The sequence below is a fragment of the Mercurialis annua genome, linkage group LG1-X (assembly GCF_937616625.2).
Source record: "Mercurialis annua linkage group LG1-X, ddMerAnnu1.2, whole genome shotgun sequence".
NCBI classification, from domain to species: domain Eukaryota; kingdom Viridiplantae; phylum Streptophyta; class Magnoliopsida; order Malpighiales; family Euphorbiaceae; genus Mercurialis; species Mercurialis annua.
In genome coordinates, this window is record NC_065570.1 from 62,371,744 (window position 1) to 62,390,803 (window position 19,060).

The 19,060-nt window shown below is 30.2% G+C and overlaps 1 protein-coding gene across 3 annotated transcripts; it reads right to left on the reverse strand.

Moving 5' to 3' along the window:
* Positions 1-997: 997 nt before the first annotated feature.
* LOC126665254 (probable sodium/metabolite cotransporter BASS4, chloroplastic) lies at positions 998-7,387 on the reverse strand. Of its 3 annotated transcripts, XM_050357991.2 has the most exons (14): positions 7,028-7,384; positions 6,840-6,954; positions 6,615-6,722; positions 6,469-6,536; positions 5,683-5,761; positions 5,502-5,560; positions 5,319-5,387; positions 5,035-5,148; positions 4,723-4,744; positions 4,316-4,383; positions 3,487-3,572; positions 2,049-2,178; positions 1,722-1,823; positions 998-1,222 (listed from the first exon to the last, which is right to left on the reverse strand). In XM_050357991.2, the coding sequence occupies exons 1-14, from the start codon at positions 7,253-7,255 to the stop codon at positions 1,148-1,150; spliced, it is 1,323 nt and encodes a 440-aa protein (XP_050213948.1). In that variant the 5' UTR covers positions 7,256-7,384; the 3' UTR covers positions 998-1,147. The 3 variants fall into 3 exon arrangements, with proteins under 3 accessions (XP_050213948.1, XP_050213950.1, XP_050213949.1); XM_050357993.2 differs by lacking the exons at positions 998-1,222; positions 1,722-1,823 and having other exon boundaries at positions 2,051-2,254; positions 7,028-7,386; XM_050357992.2 differs by lacking the exons at positions 998-1,222; positions 1,722-1,823; positions 2,049-2,178 and adding an exon at positions 2,261-2,826 and having other exon boundaries at positions 7,028-7,387.
* Positions 7,388-19,060: the final 11,673 nt, after the last annotated feature.

Genomic DNA, 19,060 nt, shown 5'->3' on the forward strand with positions numbered 1-19,060 from the left:
TATTTTAAATTTCAACTTTACCCTTTATAATTTAAAACTTTAAAAATCAATTTATATTTTAAACTAAAATTCAGGGACTTTTCCCCCCTTTTTACAGCCATTTCTCGCCGGAAATGGAGGAGCATCAGCTCCTCGTTTTTCCGGCGAGGGGCTGAAAACGAGGAGCAGAGCTCCTCATTTTTGGAGGAGCTTCTGCTCCTCGTTTTTCCAGTGAGGAGCAGCAGCTCCTCACCGGAAAAACTGAGGAAAAACGAGGAGCAGAGCTCCTCGTTTTTAGAGGAGCTTCTGCTCCTCGTTTTTCCGGCGAGGAGCAGCAGCTCCTCGCTGAAAAAACGAGGAGCAGACAGCTCCTCGTTTTTAGAGGAGCTGCTGCTCCTCGTTTTTCCGGCGAGGAACAGCAGCTCCTCGCCGGTAAAACGAGGAGCTCTGCTCCTCGTTTATGGAGGAGCTGATCTGCTCCTCAGGAGCAGATCTGCTCCTCCTCAGATCTGCTCCTCAGGAGCAGATCTGAAATCTGAAAGAGACTCAGATCTGCTCCTCCGGAGCAGATCCGACGGTGGTTGAAGGTCGGACGATGGCGGCAGCCGTGGCGGCGGTGGCGGGTGGAAGGGAAGAAGAAGAAAAGAGTGAAAGTGTTAATTTTTTAATTAGTGTTTAATTTAACATTTTTAATTAGTATTAATTAGGATTAATTAGGATTAATTTTTTTTAATTAGATAATCCACTCTCTTTTTTTTGTCAGAAGGGTGAATTTGATCCGGTTTTGCTAAGTTGCGGGTTGAAGTGATCCGGTTTTACGAAGTTGCGGGTTAAATTGTACTAAAATCGTCCAAAATGACTCATTTGATATTTCGTGCCAAGTTGAGGGGGTGAATTGATCCTTTGTTCATTAATGTTTTATGTACTATATTACGGTGGAAGAAGGATAAAAGTTGAGAGACAGGTAATGAAAATCACCCGATTTTTATATTTTCAGTGACCTAAAGCATCCAACGCAAAAACCAAACTAGCAGATTTCTATAGAACAAAATTATTTGTTGTGTTATACAATTCCTTCCAGAAACATAGATAGGAATTCTGAAGAATACAGCAGTTTATTTTTTATTTTAAAAGTACAGAAATGATTCTCACCTAATGATCATAAGCATCAAAATGCCTTGATTTCCTTTTGCGACTTGTCCTTTTGAATCCAAAAATTCACTAGAAATGAATCGAAAACAATCTACACCAAAAAGTATATAGTAAGCTAATTTGGTTCGCCAAAAAAAGAGGGAATGGGAATGGAAATAGGAATGATTCCCATTGTTTGTGTTTGTTTTGTCAAATTACACTAGCGAATTGGAGTGTGATTACTTCTTCAATGGAAATCACCCATTCCCCCTTACCCCATGGGAATGAATTTTTGGAAATGAGAATCAAAATTGAACAAAATATTTTAACAATAAATAATAAATATATAATCATTAAAAAAATATACTTAAAATAAAAAAAATATTTTTTAATATTTTTTTATTTTTTTAAATATTTATTTTATATAAAAAAAAAATTAAAAAAAATTTAATAAATAATAAATAATTTTTTTATTAAACTTTACCCATTCCCATTCTCACACTTTGAACCAAACAAAAAATGAAAACAATCATTCCCATTCCGATTCCGATTCCCAACCTTGAACCAAACGGCCCCTAAAAAATTAGGAACGAAGAGAAAGCGATAGAAACCTGGTTAATATAGGCTGCAACACAAGGAAGAATTAATAGCCCAGATTGACCAAGAGCACCATTCAGTTGTTCCACTACAACAATTATAGTAAGCAAAGCCTTCTGCAAAACCAGACAAATTTGAAGTTACGAGATATGAACATAAAGCGGAAGAAGTCTTCAGCCCTTACATGGTCATTTTATATGTTAATAGATGTCTCATTGGCTCTACCGCCATTTCTTGAGGTCTAAATAAGCTCCATTCTGGAATTTTATTCAGTTGTAGGTTCCCAACAAGAATATTGTTGGAATTATACAAAAGATATACTATGCAAAAGGCACACTAACCTGACTGCAAACAAGAGTGAGAGTTCGGGCGTTCTTTTTGCTGGCAAAAGCGGCCTTTTTACCACCAAATCCAGATGATAAGGCTTTCGTCAAAATGATGTTAAAACCCAGTAAAGTGAGGTGCACGAGACTGAAAGCCAATGAAGATATTAACCTTATCAGACAATCAGCTCTCTCCCATGATTAAGGAGGGACTTCTTAGAGACCTACTTCATAGAAAATATATTTTATTCTGTCTGCATTGACCAACTTTAGTACAGAATGAAGGCATGATAAAGAAAATAGTATTGCAAAAACAGAACAAATAATATTAGTTCCCTATGCACATAATGGTGTCCCTAAAGAGTATTAAATGCACAGAAACCCAATATACATTTCCTCTGAAATAGTTTTGTCGTTTGCATTTGCACATCTCATCTAGTTATAATCTCGGCCTTGAATGGCATAAGTACCTATTACTAAATGCATTGAAATGCGTTAGTTTGAAGATTAATTCCATGAATTTTCATTTGTCCATGCAACTAGTTCAAGCAGTTTGAATTTGCATATACTTTGTCCGAGTTCTTTAACACTTCCACTCAAAAATATCCCAAAAGGGAAAATGCATAGAAAGGTTACTTCCCTTCTCCAGGGTACAATTTATTAGGCTCTCTCTTCTATAATTTCCACAATTGGGTGTGAAGACCATAATGCAGGAAAAGTAATAAATTCTGCACGTTTTCGAGCGGGCACACCCATGCAGCCGTGCCCATATGAATACACCCATGCTCTGGTAGACCTACAAATTTGAAGTTATTTTCTCAACATGTTTACGTAAGTTATGACTTTTCACTTGCACTAATGAGCTAACGAATGTTAATTCACACCCCTATATAAATAGATCACTAACAATTAATTTTGATTGCAAACAACAATCAATTTCTTTTTATCTAACGATCTCCAGAAATTCAAATCATTATTTTTCTCTAATTTCTCAAAGTGTAAATACAATAGGCTTCTATTTATTTTAAAATAAATTTGCATCAAGACTTAATTGCATTTAAGGAGGGCAAATTTAGCCAAAAGGAGAGGGGTGTCTTTATGAGTTATGACTAGAAGCAAGTGTTTTTCATTGTTCTCGTGGATTAAAATTCTAATGTTGTTGTCTTCTATTCAAACTTATTTCCAAAAACTGTATACTAATTGCATGTGATTTGTGCATTTGAGGCCGCATTGCCATATCGAAACAGAGGTTGTCTTAGACAGGCACAAATGCAGAGAATCACAAAGCAGATAATCAAAAGGAAAACCCAGCTGTCATCTTCCTATAATTGATTTATTGAAGATCGCTTTACAAATAACAGAACATTTTACTTGTTATAATAAATGTTAAGCAAGTAGGACACGCAGCTAAAAGAAAGAAAACGATATCATGTGAGGTGACAAATAAAGAACTCACATGCCCATGCCAATAGCTTCAATAAAGACTTGAGGCTTCACCATTAGGAGCAATGGTCGAGATTTACTTACTTGCGTCCATGGGGTCTTCAAGAATTAGAAAAGAAAGCATTATAAGATTCAAATAATATAAAAAAGTAATATTTATACCTATACAAGTACCAATACCTGATAATTTATGAATGACCTCGATAGTTAACAAAGAACAGATATAACTGATGGCGTAGTTTTTTTATATCTATTTATTTTTCGTGCTATGGTAATTTCTATGCAGATGCACAAAGTACTGATACCATTTTTTATGTCACTAGCTGTGACACCCTGCATTCTCGTATTGATAAGTGTTTCTTTTGAATAAATGTCCAATTATTGAGAAAAATAATTTGATTAGTGCAATTCAATGCTGCATGCAATACAAAAGGATTTGATGTGGTGCCAAGGTTATCTAAGTTAAACCTCTAAACATTTTTGCTTGCTTTCATACCATCCAAATTCAGTCTTATCAAGACCAAATTCACCCAGGAACTTACACGGTTACACTTTTTGGTCAAATCCATTTTCCTTTATAATTATCTGAATGCCCATCCTACAAACTGTTTGACATAAAATGTACAATTCAGCTTTTCAAGCAGCAGAAAAAGAAAATTGGCCCAAACTAAATACTACTATGGTTGAGGTATTGCTAACGGATCTTAACAAAACATTTTGATAAAGCAATCAATTTATGTTATTTTGAATTTGTCAAAAACAACAATGCAAAAAATCAAAGGCCAATGCATTTGCCTTTCAAATATTAGAATATCCAAGAAATTAGAACGAGAAATACTCACAAGGCTGAGGAGGAAGGTATTGATTACTGAGAATGTCCTAGAATTTTGATCAATGTAGTTCGCAATACCTGTAAAAAAAATTTATCAACTATTAATGGGACAAGAAGAAATATAAGTACGTAAAATTTGACACCATTTTAACTTTTCTGATTGATGAATGCATGTTAATATTTGTGAGAGTATCATTCACCGTCAAACAAATATCCAACCTTGCAACCCTTTAGAAAAGCTAAATAAATCTAGAAAATGAAATTTATTTAGGTAAATATCTGCAGCAGATACACCTTATGTTTCTTTACTTCCAAATACATCTTATGTAAATGGTACTTCACTAGTCAAATATGAGCTACGTCCTTATAAGAATTAAATAAAAGAAATCGGAAATCAGAATGAGAAAATAGACTTACCTTTGAATCTATCCCGGACCACCTGTGAATGAAAAAGCATATCAATATGCCGCAAACTGTGAAAGAAAATGATATAATGGTAACATTAACTGGTGTCTGTCAGAAATTTAACAGCTGCACTATTCTCCAAGAAAGAAACAAAAAAAAAAAGGAGAATTGAAAGAGAAAATTGAAGATAAGGAAATGTGCATTTTTCTTCTACATTCTGCTTTCAAATATGCTTCATAATCATGATTTATTCAATATGTAAAACCATAATCATATATGATAACAAAATGATATTGCTGGTACAAATAAAGACAAGGAAAGAACCTTTCCAAGAACTAAAGGAAGGAGAAGTGTGAATATTAGACTCCAAAATAGCTTTCCAGTTGGGATGGATAAACCAAAACCATCAGCTACGATTCTTGAGACCAAGAAGGGTACCTACAGCATAAAACCACCATTAGCATACTATTTTGAGGATTTGAAAGATAACAGAAGGTAGTATACAAAAATCTAATTAATGTGTATATCCCTAGGATGGAGGATGTAAGATTTTGTAAAAGAGTATTTGCAATTCAAAAGAAACATCGTTAGAGCAATTTAATACTTACAGTTAGAACACCAAGCAAATTAGAAATTACAGTCATTGCTAGAGCAAGAGCTGTATTTCCCCCAACAAGCTGCAATTACATGGCAAAAGACTATCATTAGGAATATAATTTATGATATTTAGTCAAAGAATTACTGGCAAAGGAGGAAGAAACAGGGGGTGAGAGTTAAAAGATGCAGCATACTTGTGTTAGTGCTACACCACTTGTTAATGTTGTCGGCACACAACAGAAAATAGCCAATCCTATTCAAAGAAACATCAATATCAATGAAACCCAAATAAATTGTGGTATTTTAATCAATAAGTTAATTATGATATATCCATAATCCTACTGTTGAAAACTTCAAGATTAGAAATGAGAATACCAGTAACAAACTCTTGAGGTGAAAGCCGAACTTGCAAAATAAGATAGGAGAACAAAGGAGTAAAAAACAAGATAGAAGCCTGTCACAACAAACAGATAAAACTAGTTAGAACAAACAAAAACAAGGAGATAGTAGAAGGTATAAATCATGAAGCTGGAGTGATCTTTAGTTAGGGCTCAAGTAGGTGCCTTATCAGCGAAATTCAAAACTACTTATCTATATAAAACAACAAAATAACATAGAAATGGGCCTCCTTTTCCGCATAATTACAAACAGCAGATGAGCACAATGTTCCTAACTTCTTTGAGCAAGACTATTCAAAAAACCAAGTCAAGCAGAATAGAAAGATTCTCCTTTTTTCTTCTCATGTTGTATCACACAGCTAGGAAGAAAATAACAAAGTGTTTGGAAATATAATCTTAAAATGCAGTGTAACACTAATATTTTTGACTGATGCGTGTTAATTAAAAGATCCGAAGTAGCAAACCCTTGTCTAAAAAGGCTGCTTGATTTAGGCAATTCGTTCTTTAGAAAGCTAATAGATAGTTGGTAGAACTCGATTCTTTCAATTTAAAGAGAACACTGAAGACATTTTGGAAGTAATTATATGATGACAACAAGTTTGCAAGAAATGAACTGAATTTAAGTGAAACGACTCGAACATGCTTAATGCAAACAAGGCCTAAAACTCAGTAAATTTGGTACTCATTAAACTAGACTGAAACATGGTAAGGAGAATAGGAACATTTGAAAGAAAAAAAAAAAAAGAGAAAATCGACGCCATACTAGTCCAACTAGAGCTAAAGGCCATGATTCTGCAATTTCTCCAATTTCTTTGCCTTTCAACTTTAATCCTGCACTTGAAACCATAAATGACATAAGAGACAAAGCTGAAATATAAATAGTACAAAAACAAGAAAAAGAAAACTGACCTGAAACAAAGAAGGTAAGAAAAGTAGTATACTTGGATAAAGAATACTTATGAGCATAACAACCAGCACTTGGATTAGCCATTCCTAAAGCTACTGCACTTACTAAAGCTGCACAAATTTACATAACCAAATCACAAAACAAACTAAGTATTAATAAGCTGAGATATCAACCAAATAAATTCACAAAAAGAAAACAAAATTTGGAAATGGAAATGTTTTTGTTACCTATAGGAAGAAAGTTAGACACTGTAAAATCCAAAAATATTTTAAATCCATTAGCTAAATTAGAAGCAGCATCAGCATTGTTGTAGCTTGTACTACTTCCGTCAACATTATCTCCCTGCAATTAATAATCAATCAACTCTGATAATTTATTAAACTAAAAATACTTTTTCTTTGAAATCGAATCAAACCGTGTCGGCGGATCTTTCAGCGGCGCAATGAGTAACAATCGATCGAGATGTTTCTTTAGTGTTGATATTGAGCTTACAGGAGGAGGCAATTAGAGAAGCACGATGACAGAATAACAGACCGCTTTTGTTATAGTTGCTTTGACGGAAGCGAAATGCGGCGGAGCGTGAGGGCTGTAACCGGAAGCTCGTGGTGGTTCCGGTAATGATAGATGATGCCTCCGTCGCCATTTATTACAGAAGTAGATCGCCGGAGAATGGGGCCGGCAATATAAAAAGGCACTAACTAGTAACTGGGTTATGGTGTGCTGAAGTAGGATAAAACAATTGAATATTTGTAAATTTGCGCGTGTTATAATTGGGTTTGTTTGTTTCATCTGCCACGTTTTTATATCTTTTCAACAACTAGTGTCCTTTTACGTGTTTCATATATTGTGACTCGTTAAAATATTATATAAATGTTTTATTAATAATTATTTTTATAATTATAAATTATATTTAAATATAAATATAAATTATTAAATAATTATTGATATGGTAGTTAATAATTAGGAGTGGTCTATCTTATTTATAGAGAATATAAATTGAAAATATTAAATAATAATTAGATTAAAAATTTATTGAAAATAATTTATCTTAATTAAAATTCTAAATAATTAAATAAAAATAAAAATAAAAATTATCAATATTAAAGTAGCCTATTTTAATTAGTACTCTAAACAATTATCTCTACATAGTATTATAAGTAGTTTATTTTAATTAGTACTCTAACTCTAACTAACCCTAATATAAATATTAATAGTTTTTTAATTAATAATTATATTTTATAAAGTAAAAAATAATAATGTATTAGCTGCAATTGGCATATCGGCGTAAAAAATATTTCCCCTGCTGACAATAATGAGCTATATATCAACGTTATTGTTATTGGACGAGTCTTTAGACGAGTTTGATTATCCAAATAAAACTCTTCTTATCTTTTCATGAAGGAAGGTAAATCTATTTTTATGTTGAAAGACAAATAAATGTTTTTGGAAAGAAATCATAATAGAAACTCATAATACCATAAATCACGATTTATAAATATTGTTACATGTGTACACCAACTATCATTTTGACAAATCGATACATTAATTGAAAATTTTATGCAGATTGTTGACGTCAAAGTCTGAAGTTGTCATAATTCGCCACGTCAATGATACATAAAAACACATCATTTTGGATTATTTATGTAACACCCTTTTAATTTAAAACATTATTTACTCATAAATTTATAACAAACACGACAAACTCCATTTGAAACATGTCATGTGATGACACAAAAATATTAGCTAAAAACATATACATATACATTCATACTATCTCACATAAAACACTAATTATTAGTACAAACGTTTCATTTATCTAACTTATTTACATAAACACTTCAAAATATGCACGTGCAATGAACTCTCCATTGGCCCACCTGAAACCTCTATCAGATGCAAATGTCGACTCAATATAACTCTTTGTATCTTAAAAAAAATAGCGCAGATGGGTGAGCCTACAATTCAATAAAAAATAGATATATACATGCTAAATATACACATTCATAAGCATTTCAAGTAACTAAAATATAACTCAAGCAATGATCCATTCAACATAAGCAATAACCATAGCAAACATAGTAGTCCAATGTTCAATTCAAACCAAAATATTCACACATTTTTAATCAACATCAAGCTTCCAGAAGGATATTTAATCATGCGCATAATTCACATGTTGGCCCAAATCGCCATATAGGCAACCAACATAGTTATTGGCCCAAATCGCCATATAGGCAACCAACATAGTTATTGGCCCAAATCGCCCTTTAGGCAACCAATAGCTTAATCTCACGTTATTGACCCGAATCGCCATTTTTAGGCAACCAACGACTATCTCAATTCTCATTGAATATCCAAACATAAGCATGACATGATTCTCAAAACGAAAACATTACTCACACCAAAAATTCAACCATGATTCACAAGCGCATTTACATCTCAAATCAACACACACTTGCAATTGCAAACAAACGTATATACCAAGTATAACACTATCTATTTACTTACTCAATTCACCGAGTCTCAAACCCGTGAAGTTCCAGGCTTGTCCGTCGTATTACCTTCTGGTCTATAAGTACATGTTCACATATACAATCTCAATTCATTCACAAGGAATAATTATTTTTATAATTTACATAAATAAGCAAACTAGAAATAACAATCCTCTTTACTAAGCAGATTTCATGTACCAACTTCAAATAGGTACAAATCCTAACACAAACATCATTTATGCAAAATATTGATATGAGTCCTGAAATTTGAGTCTAGTTTCATTCTAATCAGAAATGATTCTATCATTTCTCTATCCGCAGTTCAATATAGATGATTTCCAATTAGAATCACATCAATTGGATTGGTATAAAGCAGATAATGCAAATTACAATACAATTAAGTTAAACTGTCTAGACAGATTGTATAACTAAATGTTTTCTTCTTATTAACCATCCAAATGGCAAAATTGGTCTTTTATCACAACTAAAAAAATTTACTTAACATCCGAAAGAATCCATAGAATTAAATATTTCATCATTTGGACATGTATAACTCATTTTATCAATTTTACAATTAGTTAATGTTGTAGATATAGTTCTACAAGTAGGCAGAACATATACCCTATCTTTAAAGTGATCCACACATCCATATAGACACAATTTGGTAAAATCTTTCGGTGTAGTTATAGGTATATGAGTCCATAAACATATCAAAAAGAACCAACCCAATTAGATCTCAATACAATGAGATATTCATGTTTTGGTGACACCCTATCAGGCTGTATAGGCAGGCAGAGCAACAAAATGGTGTGGACTATTAGGATATCATAACGATTTTAAATGATAAAACTCAAAGAATAAAAATTGTAGTAGACTGGCTATGGTTTCCATAGACTCAAGAATCTTTCAATTTGGAGTTGTATAACTTGACTTATAACAGAAACAACACGAATAAAAATTCGGCCAAAAAAAGAGTTAAAACAGAAAACCTAAATCAACTAATTCAAATGATTCCACATACCTTAATTCTTCTAATTCTTGATTCAAACTTAAAACCTAAATAATTTTATGTTTAATTGATAGAATAATCTCAAAATATTAGCAATGAATTTCCTCTTCTTCTCTCATTTTTTTCTAGGTTTAGTTTTGATAAGGAGAATGCTTAATAGGTGATATTTAACATATAGTTAGGGTTTATTATTTTTGTATACAATTGGTTTCATAGAATTATTTATCAATACTAATATCTCATATAATCCTTGAAATATTTTATATGTTCGATTTTAATCTCAAACTTAATTTCATTTCGAACCACTCTAATCAACCTAATTTACCGATGTACTTTCATTCCAATTTAGTTCTGATATATTTGTTGGTCGTTATACTACCTATTATTTATTTTAAATAGTTATAGAATTAATCAAACCCCCCATCATTTTCATTTAATTGACATCAATCATTACTTTAAATGCTCACGTAAATGCTAATGAACGACGCTTACTCTTGACCATCGAAATGCATGAAATGTATGAGCATGACTATATGCAATTTAAATGTGGGTGTTACAATTTATATATAAATTCACGGCCTTTATACGACTTTATAATTTAATCATGAACTTTATATATTTTTACGATTTAATCACATTCGAAATTACATTACTTATGATATTTATAAAATTAAATTACGATTTTTTATTTAAATCTATATAAATTTTAGATATTAACAAATTTAAATCAATTTCACATTTAATTTTTGTTAGATTCAAATCAATTTCACATTTAATTCTTTAGATAAATTTAATTTTAATCTAGATTATTTTGCATTTTAATCTAGTATAATTTATATTTAATTTTAAATAAAACAATTATACAATTTAAAACATATTAAATAAACTATACTCATGCCGTACATATATGATAAAAAAACTAGTTATTTATTAAAAACATGATAGTAATCTACATAAATATGATTTTATTAATTTATATAAGTATCATTTTAAACTGATTAAATTTATTAGTATCTAAACTTTTATAGATTTAACTCATAAATTTAATCATTTAATTTTATAAAGGGTTAATGTAAAAAAAATCACGAACTTTACATGTTTTTTCATTTTAGTCAAGCAGTTTAAATTTTGTTATTTTCATGTCCGAACTGCCACTTTTTTCAAATTCATATATGGCGCTGAGGTGACACCATTTATTGGTGTAAAATGAGCTGCACCTCAGCGAATTATACCAATGGAGCAGTGATAGCTCAACACGGTGTATGAATTTGAAAAAAATGGTAGTTCATGCATGAAAATGACAAAATTAAACTGAATGATTAAAATGAAAAAATATGTAATGTTTGTGATTTTTTTTAACATTATCCTTTTTATAAATATCATAAAATAATCTGATTTTGAACATGATTAAATAAAAATGTATAATGTTATGATTAAATTACAAAACCGTATAAAATTCATGAATTTATTTGTAAATAATTTAAATTGGTGCGTATGATGTGTCATTGACGTGATCAATAGTGATAACCTTCCGCTTTCATGTCAACAACTTTTTTATCGGATTTTATGCGGTTTATGAATTTGCCAAAAATGGTAGTGCAAGTACATATGTGACAACTTTTATAAATCATTATTAAATTCCAAAAAAATTTCTTTAAACAAAATAAAATAATTATAAAATAATTAAATATGTCTCTAACCAAATAATTGTATCTTTATTATTGGAATATTTGGATCTATTGTTTCTAATTGAAATCTTTTCAACCATGACAATTCAAAAAGATGAAATTTTATATTCTACCATAAAAGTAAGAAGAAAAAAAAACCATAAAAAAATCAAATATTTATATATTTATATAGTTGAGAGGACCAAAAAAAACATTCTTATGAGTTCCCAACTTAGATAAAATATTTATTTAATTATTAAAAATTGTTATTAAAAGATAATTCTTATTTATTTTTTAACTTGAGTAAAATACTTGCACTAATAATATTTTCATAAATTTTAAATTTAAATAAAACACTTATTTAACTCATTAGTTTTTTAAATTAAATGAAATATATGTTTATTAGTTCATGATTATAAAATATTAAATTTTAATTATTATTTATAAATAATCGTTAATTAAATCCTGTGCAAATGCACGATCTTACGACTAATAATACTAAAATTGAGGCCGCCATTAACTGTGAAAAAATTATTAAACTTCTTTGCTATTGATGGTAGCCAAGAAGAAAGGACTAAAAGATGGTTAGGTTTTTTAGTGGAGAAAAACTTAATTTTCTTTTAATCAGGCATGCAATAACCAAATTATTTTTTAAAATGAATGAATATGTCGTAGTTAACATAAAACCCTAGTATCCCTCTTAACTTTCTAAAAAAAACATTAAACGCCAGTTGTTTTTAATTTTATTTGATACGTCCACAAATTAATATCTATGTAAGCTTTCAATATGTACAATAGAAATGAATTCAATTTACTCATAATAATTACTCTAAAATTAGAAAAAATGGGATTTAATAGGATTTTAAAGAAATGCTTAATGACTAAAAAAGACCAAACCTTTCGTGAAAGTTTCACAAAAGTCCAAAATTTTCAATTTTATTCAATTTGTCCTGAAATGCAGGATATCATTTCAATTACATCCAACTACATGATTTTACTTATGTGGCGCCGATGTGTGGCAATGTCACATCAACGCCATGTAGGTGCTACATCAGTAAAATCGCATAATTGGACATTATTAAAATAAAAACCTGTGTTTTAGGACGATACAAATAAAATTAAAAAATTTGAATTTTTGTAAAATATTTATAAAATATTTGATCCTTTTTGGTCATTTGGCCTTAAAGAAAAGAAGACAGCTAATTAGGTAAAAGATGTAGAGAGACACCTGAACTTTTTCAATTGTCTGAATTTTGAGGTTTTAATGTCGTGTTTGGTACACTTCCAATTTGGAAACAAAGAGAGAGTGAACGAAGAAGTCAAGTCAAGTTGAGGCAGCTAAGAATTTCAATTTTATGATTCGGTTTGGTTCAAATTCTAATAGATGACCAAACTAATTAATTTCCTGAGTATGTGTGTCATAAGATCTTATGACAAATTGACATAAGTTATTATCACTTTCAAAACATAATTCATTATTTAACCCTAGGATGCAAAATATTGATGTCAGCATTACATCAATGTGAATCACATTTTGTATTTCATCAAAATTTAAGAGAAAATAGCCATCTTTTGCCATATTTTTCAAACACTCCCTACGGTCCATAATATTTATCGCAATCAGTAACGGAGCCAAAAAAAATGCAATATTAAAATGGTCAAATCGTAGTTATATTATATGGAGGTGACGATTTAAAAAAATAAAAAAGGCCAAATCGTAAAATATAAAAAATTTGATCTTAATTCTGAATTTTCAGAAAGTTGGAACGGGCCGTCACTATTCGTATTTAATTTTAATACTTAAAAAAGTTATTATCATGTCACAATTAATTATAAACAACTGTACTAAGTTAACCACATTTTGGAACTTGTAACAATTTTACTGAGTTAGCCACATTTTGATATTTATTTATATTTATGATTGCTTTTTCTATTGGTATTGTTATATGTTTTCAATAAATTAATAGAAAATATATAAATTTGAAATAATAATAATAATAATAATAATAATAATAATAATATTTTATTAATATTTTAAAAATGACAAATATTATAAATAAAAAATATTTTTCAAAAGCGACGAATTTATGATTGGAGGAAGTAATTAATAAAAGTTTAACACATATGATGTATGCCCCTTCATAACAATTATTTAAAATGGTCTAAAATATAAATAACCTCACTAAAATTAAACGGCTGCATATATGTGAATCAACAACCTCACTAAAATTAAAAAAACACCTTAACCGCTCTCATGCATCTAGGAGTTCTATCTAATACATTTAGATACAAATAATGTATCTTGACAGAGATTATATAAATATCCCATGAGGAAAAAAATAGTTTTATAATACTCAACTAATAAATTTCTAGTCAATGAAAATTAAATTAATTAATTTCATGTATATATTATACTAAATCAACATAAACCTGAAATAATTTTGGCTAAATATCACTCCCTCGTTTTTAGTTATTCATTTAACAAAATATATTTATCTATATTTACTTGTCTATTTAAATTTTCAAGATAACTTTAATTCTTATCTTCCAAATTTACCCATCCCTAATAAATGACTCTATATTCTAATATAAAAAGTATTTATTAACTAATAGAACTATATTTGTATTTCTCCTTATAAATTAAGACAAAAGGAGCGCTATATTGTTATGTACAATTTTGGCTAAATACACAGCTAAAAAAAACAGAAGAAGTAATAAATTATTATATTAAATTAAATATTCAAGTCAAAATTATCAACAAGCTATAAGTCCACCACACTCGGACAAAGTCCTCATGGAAAAAGGAGTATTGATTTTTCAGTTCTTGCTAAAATTTGTGAAATCCACAAACTCCACTAGCTTTAAAATTATGTCTAATGGTAAAAAAAACCCAAACTTTTACGACTTGTCGCAATTATATCTAAACCTTTTAATAATATTCAAATTGTATTTTTTTGTTGCAATAATATCCAAATTGCATTTTTTGTAGAAAAATAGTCAAATTGATGGCTAAAATTGTTGTTTTCAATTAAGATATTAAGCTATTATTATGTTTTGATATATAATAATATAGTAAAAGTCCCAAAAATGGCGAAAAAACTCAAAAGAATTCACATAAAAAATGCAATTTGGATATTATTGCAACAAAATAATGCAATTTGGATATTATTGCAAAAATTAAAAAATTTGGATATAATTGCAACAAGTCGTAAAGATTTGGATTTTTTTGCCATTAAACCTTAAAATTATGATTTCAACACCTTTTTAGAGGGTCCAAGTTGTTTGGTTAAACTCTAGATTAGTCAGGCAGTGAAACTTATTGATAATTTTGGCCACAGAAGACCCAATTAAGGACTTTTAGATCCAAGAAATGATGAGTCTAACACCTAATTAACAAACTGTATTGACCTTAATTACTCTATATACTTAGTGATTCATGGACGAGGCTAATAAAATTGTAGTCGTTAAAGACTTAATTGTTCTAAAAAGTATAATAATCAATTAAGCAATGATTTCAAGGTTGAAATTAGAAGGAAAAACCAAGTCAAGTCTTATATTAGAGTATAAATATGTGAATTTCAATTTTAATAATTTCCACAGTTTCGGCCATATGAAACATATATGGTTTAGGCAATAATCCATCCTCAGTTTCTTGTATTTTTTACTTTTTACTTATTTAAGTTCCTAATTTATTTTGCTTCTATAGTTAGTCCCTGTAATTTTTACTTTTTATTTACTTAGTGCATGTATTTCTATTTGGCTTAATCACCAAAAAATCCCCCACCTTTTAGCCCCTTTTCAAATGCACCCTCACGTTGCAATTTTGTCAGTTGCACCCTAATTCGCACCTTTGGTTTTCAATTCCACCCTCAAGTATTAAATTGATCTCTTTTTCATTTGAAAAAAGTTAAAATAAGTCATCCACTTTTAACTTTTTATGTGGAAAATAGTTCAAACGAGTACTTTATAAAGGTTTTTATGAATTTTTTCCGAGTAAAAAAAGTCCAATTTGATTTTCAGGGTGGAATTGAAACCCAAAAGTGCGAATTAGAGTACAACTGACAAAATTGCAACGTCAAGGTGCAACTGAAAAGGAGCTAAAAGGTGAGGTTTTTTTTGGTGATTAAGCCTTTCTATTTTTGTTTACTTAGTCCATATACAAATAGAAAGAAAGCATTTATTTAGTCCTTTTTAAAGTTTCATTTTTTATTTTACTTCGTCCCTAATATACCTTTTAAAGACTAAATCACTGCAAAAATTGATTATAGAGGGATCAAGTAAAATGAAAAGTATAAAAACTAATTGAAAAAACAAAGTAGATCAGGAATCAAATAAATAAAAAGTAAAAAATATATAAACTTGAGATGTGAAAATTTAAAATGTAAATTCGAGATGTGAAAATCGGCAGAATTCATCTGTGAAAAAAGAAAATAATACTTAGGAGTAAGTCAATATGCTGAAAAAAGGACCTATAAATATGGTGCTCTTATGAATCAAAACTTGACATAATTTATTTGGAAAAGGAGCAAAACTTCTCTTTGGGAAAAGGGAAAAAATGCTCCTTCTGTTTGTCATCTACGTCAAATAACTACTAAATTTTGTAGATTAATGAAGTTTTCTAATCTTTTTTCACCCGATTGATTGTTTTGTTACATTGAATATCTAGCTCTTAGGGGCAGACCCAATAGATAAAGTTCACATAAACATAATTTATTTGTACGTGGAATGTTGTATTTGTGGAAGTGTATAGTTTAGATGTTACTCCCTCCATTTTTTTTAGTTGTCACTTTTGAATAAATTGCTAGGATTAAGATAGTGGATTTTTGTCTTAAATTATAAGCATAAAGACTAGTTTAACCCTATTTATAAACTCCACTATTAAAAAATTTAATTTTAAAAATAAAGTTTTTAATTATACTATTGGATGATTTAGTTTTAAAAATTGAACTTACATTTAATAAAGTGATTTAATAAGAAGGTTAGACTTGGAAGATTATTGTAAAAGTCACATAGAAATCCTAAAGTGACAACTATTAATGGATAAATATATTAGTTTAAAGTGACAACTAAAAATGGATGGAGGGAGTAACGATTTTTCACATCTTTTTAGGTAAAAGTACAAAAAAAATTCCTTCAAATTATTCAAAAAAAAGAACATATAAATCTTTTAAATTTTTTAGGGCCACTTAATGTTTTCAAATTGTGCAGTAAAGTCCTCTAATATTTTAGAAAAACCATTTAAACCCTTTTAATTTATTTTTTGGACACTTAGACCGTCAAATTTTTGGTAAATATTTTAAACATTAAAATTATTTTTTAACATTTTTCCTATATGGTTATGAGAGACATGTCAGCAACTAATGAGTGTTTCTAACAGTGTTGGGCGGAGGGGGATTTTGAAAACAAAAAAGATTTAATTGTGTCCAAAAATAGTTTAAAGACTAATCTGTAGTTTTATGAAAACTACGAAGTGTTTTTATACCTTTTATCTTTTTTATAAATAAAATTTGTATTAAAAACCACAAAAAATGATAAAAAAATTCATTATCTAAAAAATTTACGCATACTTAAACTACAATTCTAGGAAAGGAGATACAATCTCATGCAAATAATATGCAATATGAATTTCTAAAAAAATATGAACCAGTATGGAAAAGTTAAAAAAAAAAACAACCAAAAATAGTATTAGCTGAAGAAGTGAACTTGTGATCAAATATACGCCTATCTCTACGTTTTTAAATTTTCCAAGTCATCATAATTCATAATGTTGTCCATAAACGCAATGCACCTCCATTTGAAATAAATCCAATCCACTGAATACATATATCTTCAAATGAGTTTGGCATTATCCAAATTAATCTCATTTTTTGCAACACTTCATTATAAACCAACATCGCAGAAACACAGTGCATAACACTACTAGAAAATAGTTAAATAACAACTGGCGCTAATTTTGTCGCTATTTAACCTATTTCGCGACGAATTTGTCAACAGGATGAAAATCTGTCGCCAAATCTATGAAATAACTTTAGCGACGAAATATACGTTGCTATTCCATCGCTATGTTTGGCGGGTTTTGAAGAGAAAAAAAAGCGCCCGTTTTTCTGAAAAAATTTAGCGACATAACTTTGCAATCTGTCGCTAAAATCACCCTTAAATGAAACACGTCGTTTCATTTAATGATTTAGCGACGGATTGCAAAGTTTCGTCGCTAAATTAGCGACATCACGTTGCAATCTGTCGCTAATTAGTTTGTAAGCGACAATTTTTTATAGCGACGAACTTGTATTTGTCGTTAAAATCAAACCTATTTCAGAAACAATTTCCTTTCCTCTGCTATTTTTTCGTTTTCTCCCGCAAACCAGCCTCTTTCTCTTTTTCTCAGACGATTTCCTCCGCTCTTCACCACCGGCGTCCGCTTTCCTTCACTCTCACCGGCGTCCGTTGTTCCTTGCCTTTACCGCTTTCGTTCCTTTGTTTTCCGGTTTGGGAAGGAAACCACTTCCTTTAGGTCACCTTTGCCGCTGCTGTTCCCCGCCCTGTCCGCCGCCTGAAGCTACTAAATGGTTAAAAGGAATTTGTCGCTGACGTGTAAGTTCTTTGCTTTGCAAGCTTTTTCGTAGGCAGCCTTTGATTAAACCAGTTACCAATGGCAAAGTGAAACGATATGTTTCACTTACAAACAAATTAGCGACTGATTGCAACGTGTTGTCGCTAATTTAGCGACAAAACTTTGTAATCCATCGCTAAATCATTAAATGAAACGATGTGTTTCATTTAAGGGTGGTTTTAGCGACGGATTGCAAAGTTCTGTCGCTAAATTTTCTCAAAAAAACTGGAGCTTCCTTTTTCTTCCAAAGCCCACCAAATATAGTGACAAAATAACGATGTGTATTCTGTCACTGAAGTTTTTTCATAGGTTTGGCGACATATTTTCATTCTGCCGTCAAATTTGTCGCGAAATAGGTTAAATAGCGATGAAATTAGCGTTTGCTGCTAAATCCTATCGATATTTAAATGTTTTCTAGCAGTGTGCGTATAGCAGTATATCCCCATATCAATTATGAATGAGGGTTTCTCCTCGTCATCTTTGTGCATTAGAATCTGATGCAACCCTTATGTCTCATTTATGAATGCAAATACTTCATAACCAGTGGTGTAGTCCACCAATTGATCAATATTTGGTAGCGGATAGCTATCTTTCGGTATTGTTTTGTTCAAATCAGTAAAATCAATACGTAATATGAATTTCCCATAGGCCTTGGTCATCATGAATTGCTATT

Bases quoted from the DNA above. Each gene is read 5' to 3' on its own strand.
- LOC126665254 (XM_050357991.2), bottom strand. From the start codon at position 7,255: ATGGCGACGGAGGCATCATCTATCATTACCGGAACCACCACGAGCTTC. The intron at 6,955-7,027 runs GTTTGATTCGAT...TATTAATTGCAG, and splicing joins CTGAAAGATCCGCCGACACG to GGAGATAATGTTGACGGAAG. The intron at 1,824-2,048 runs GTTAGTGTGCCT...CTGGTTTTGCAG, and splicing joins TCACTCTTGTTTGCAGTCAG to AAGGCTTTGCTTACTATAAT.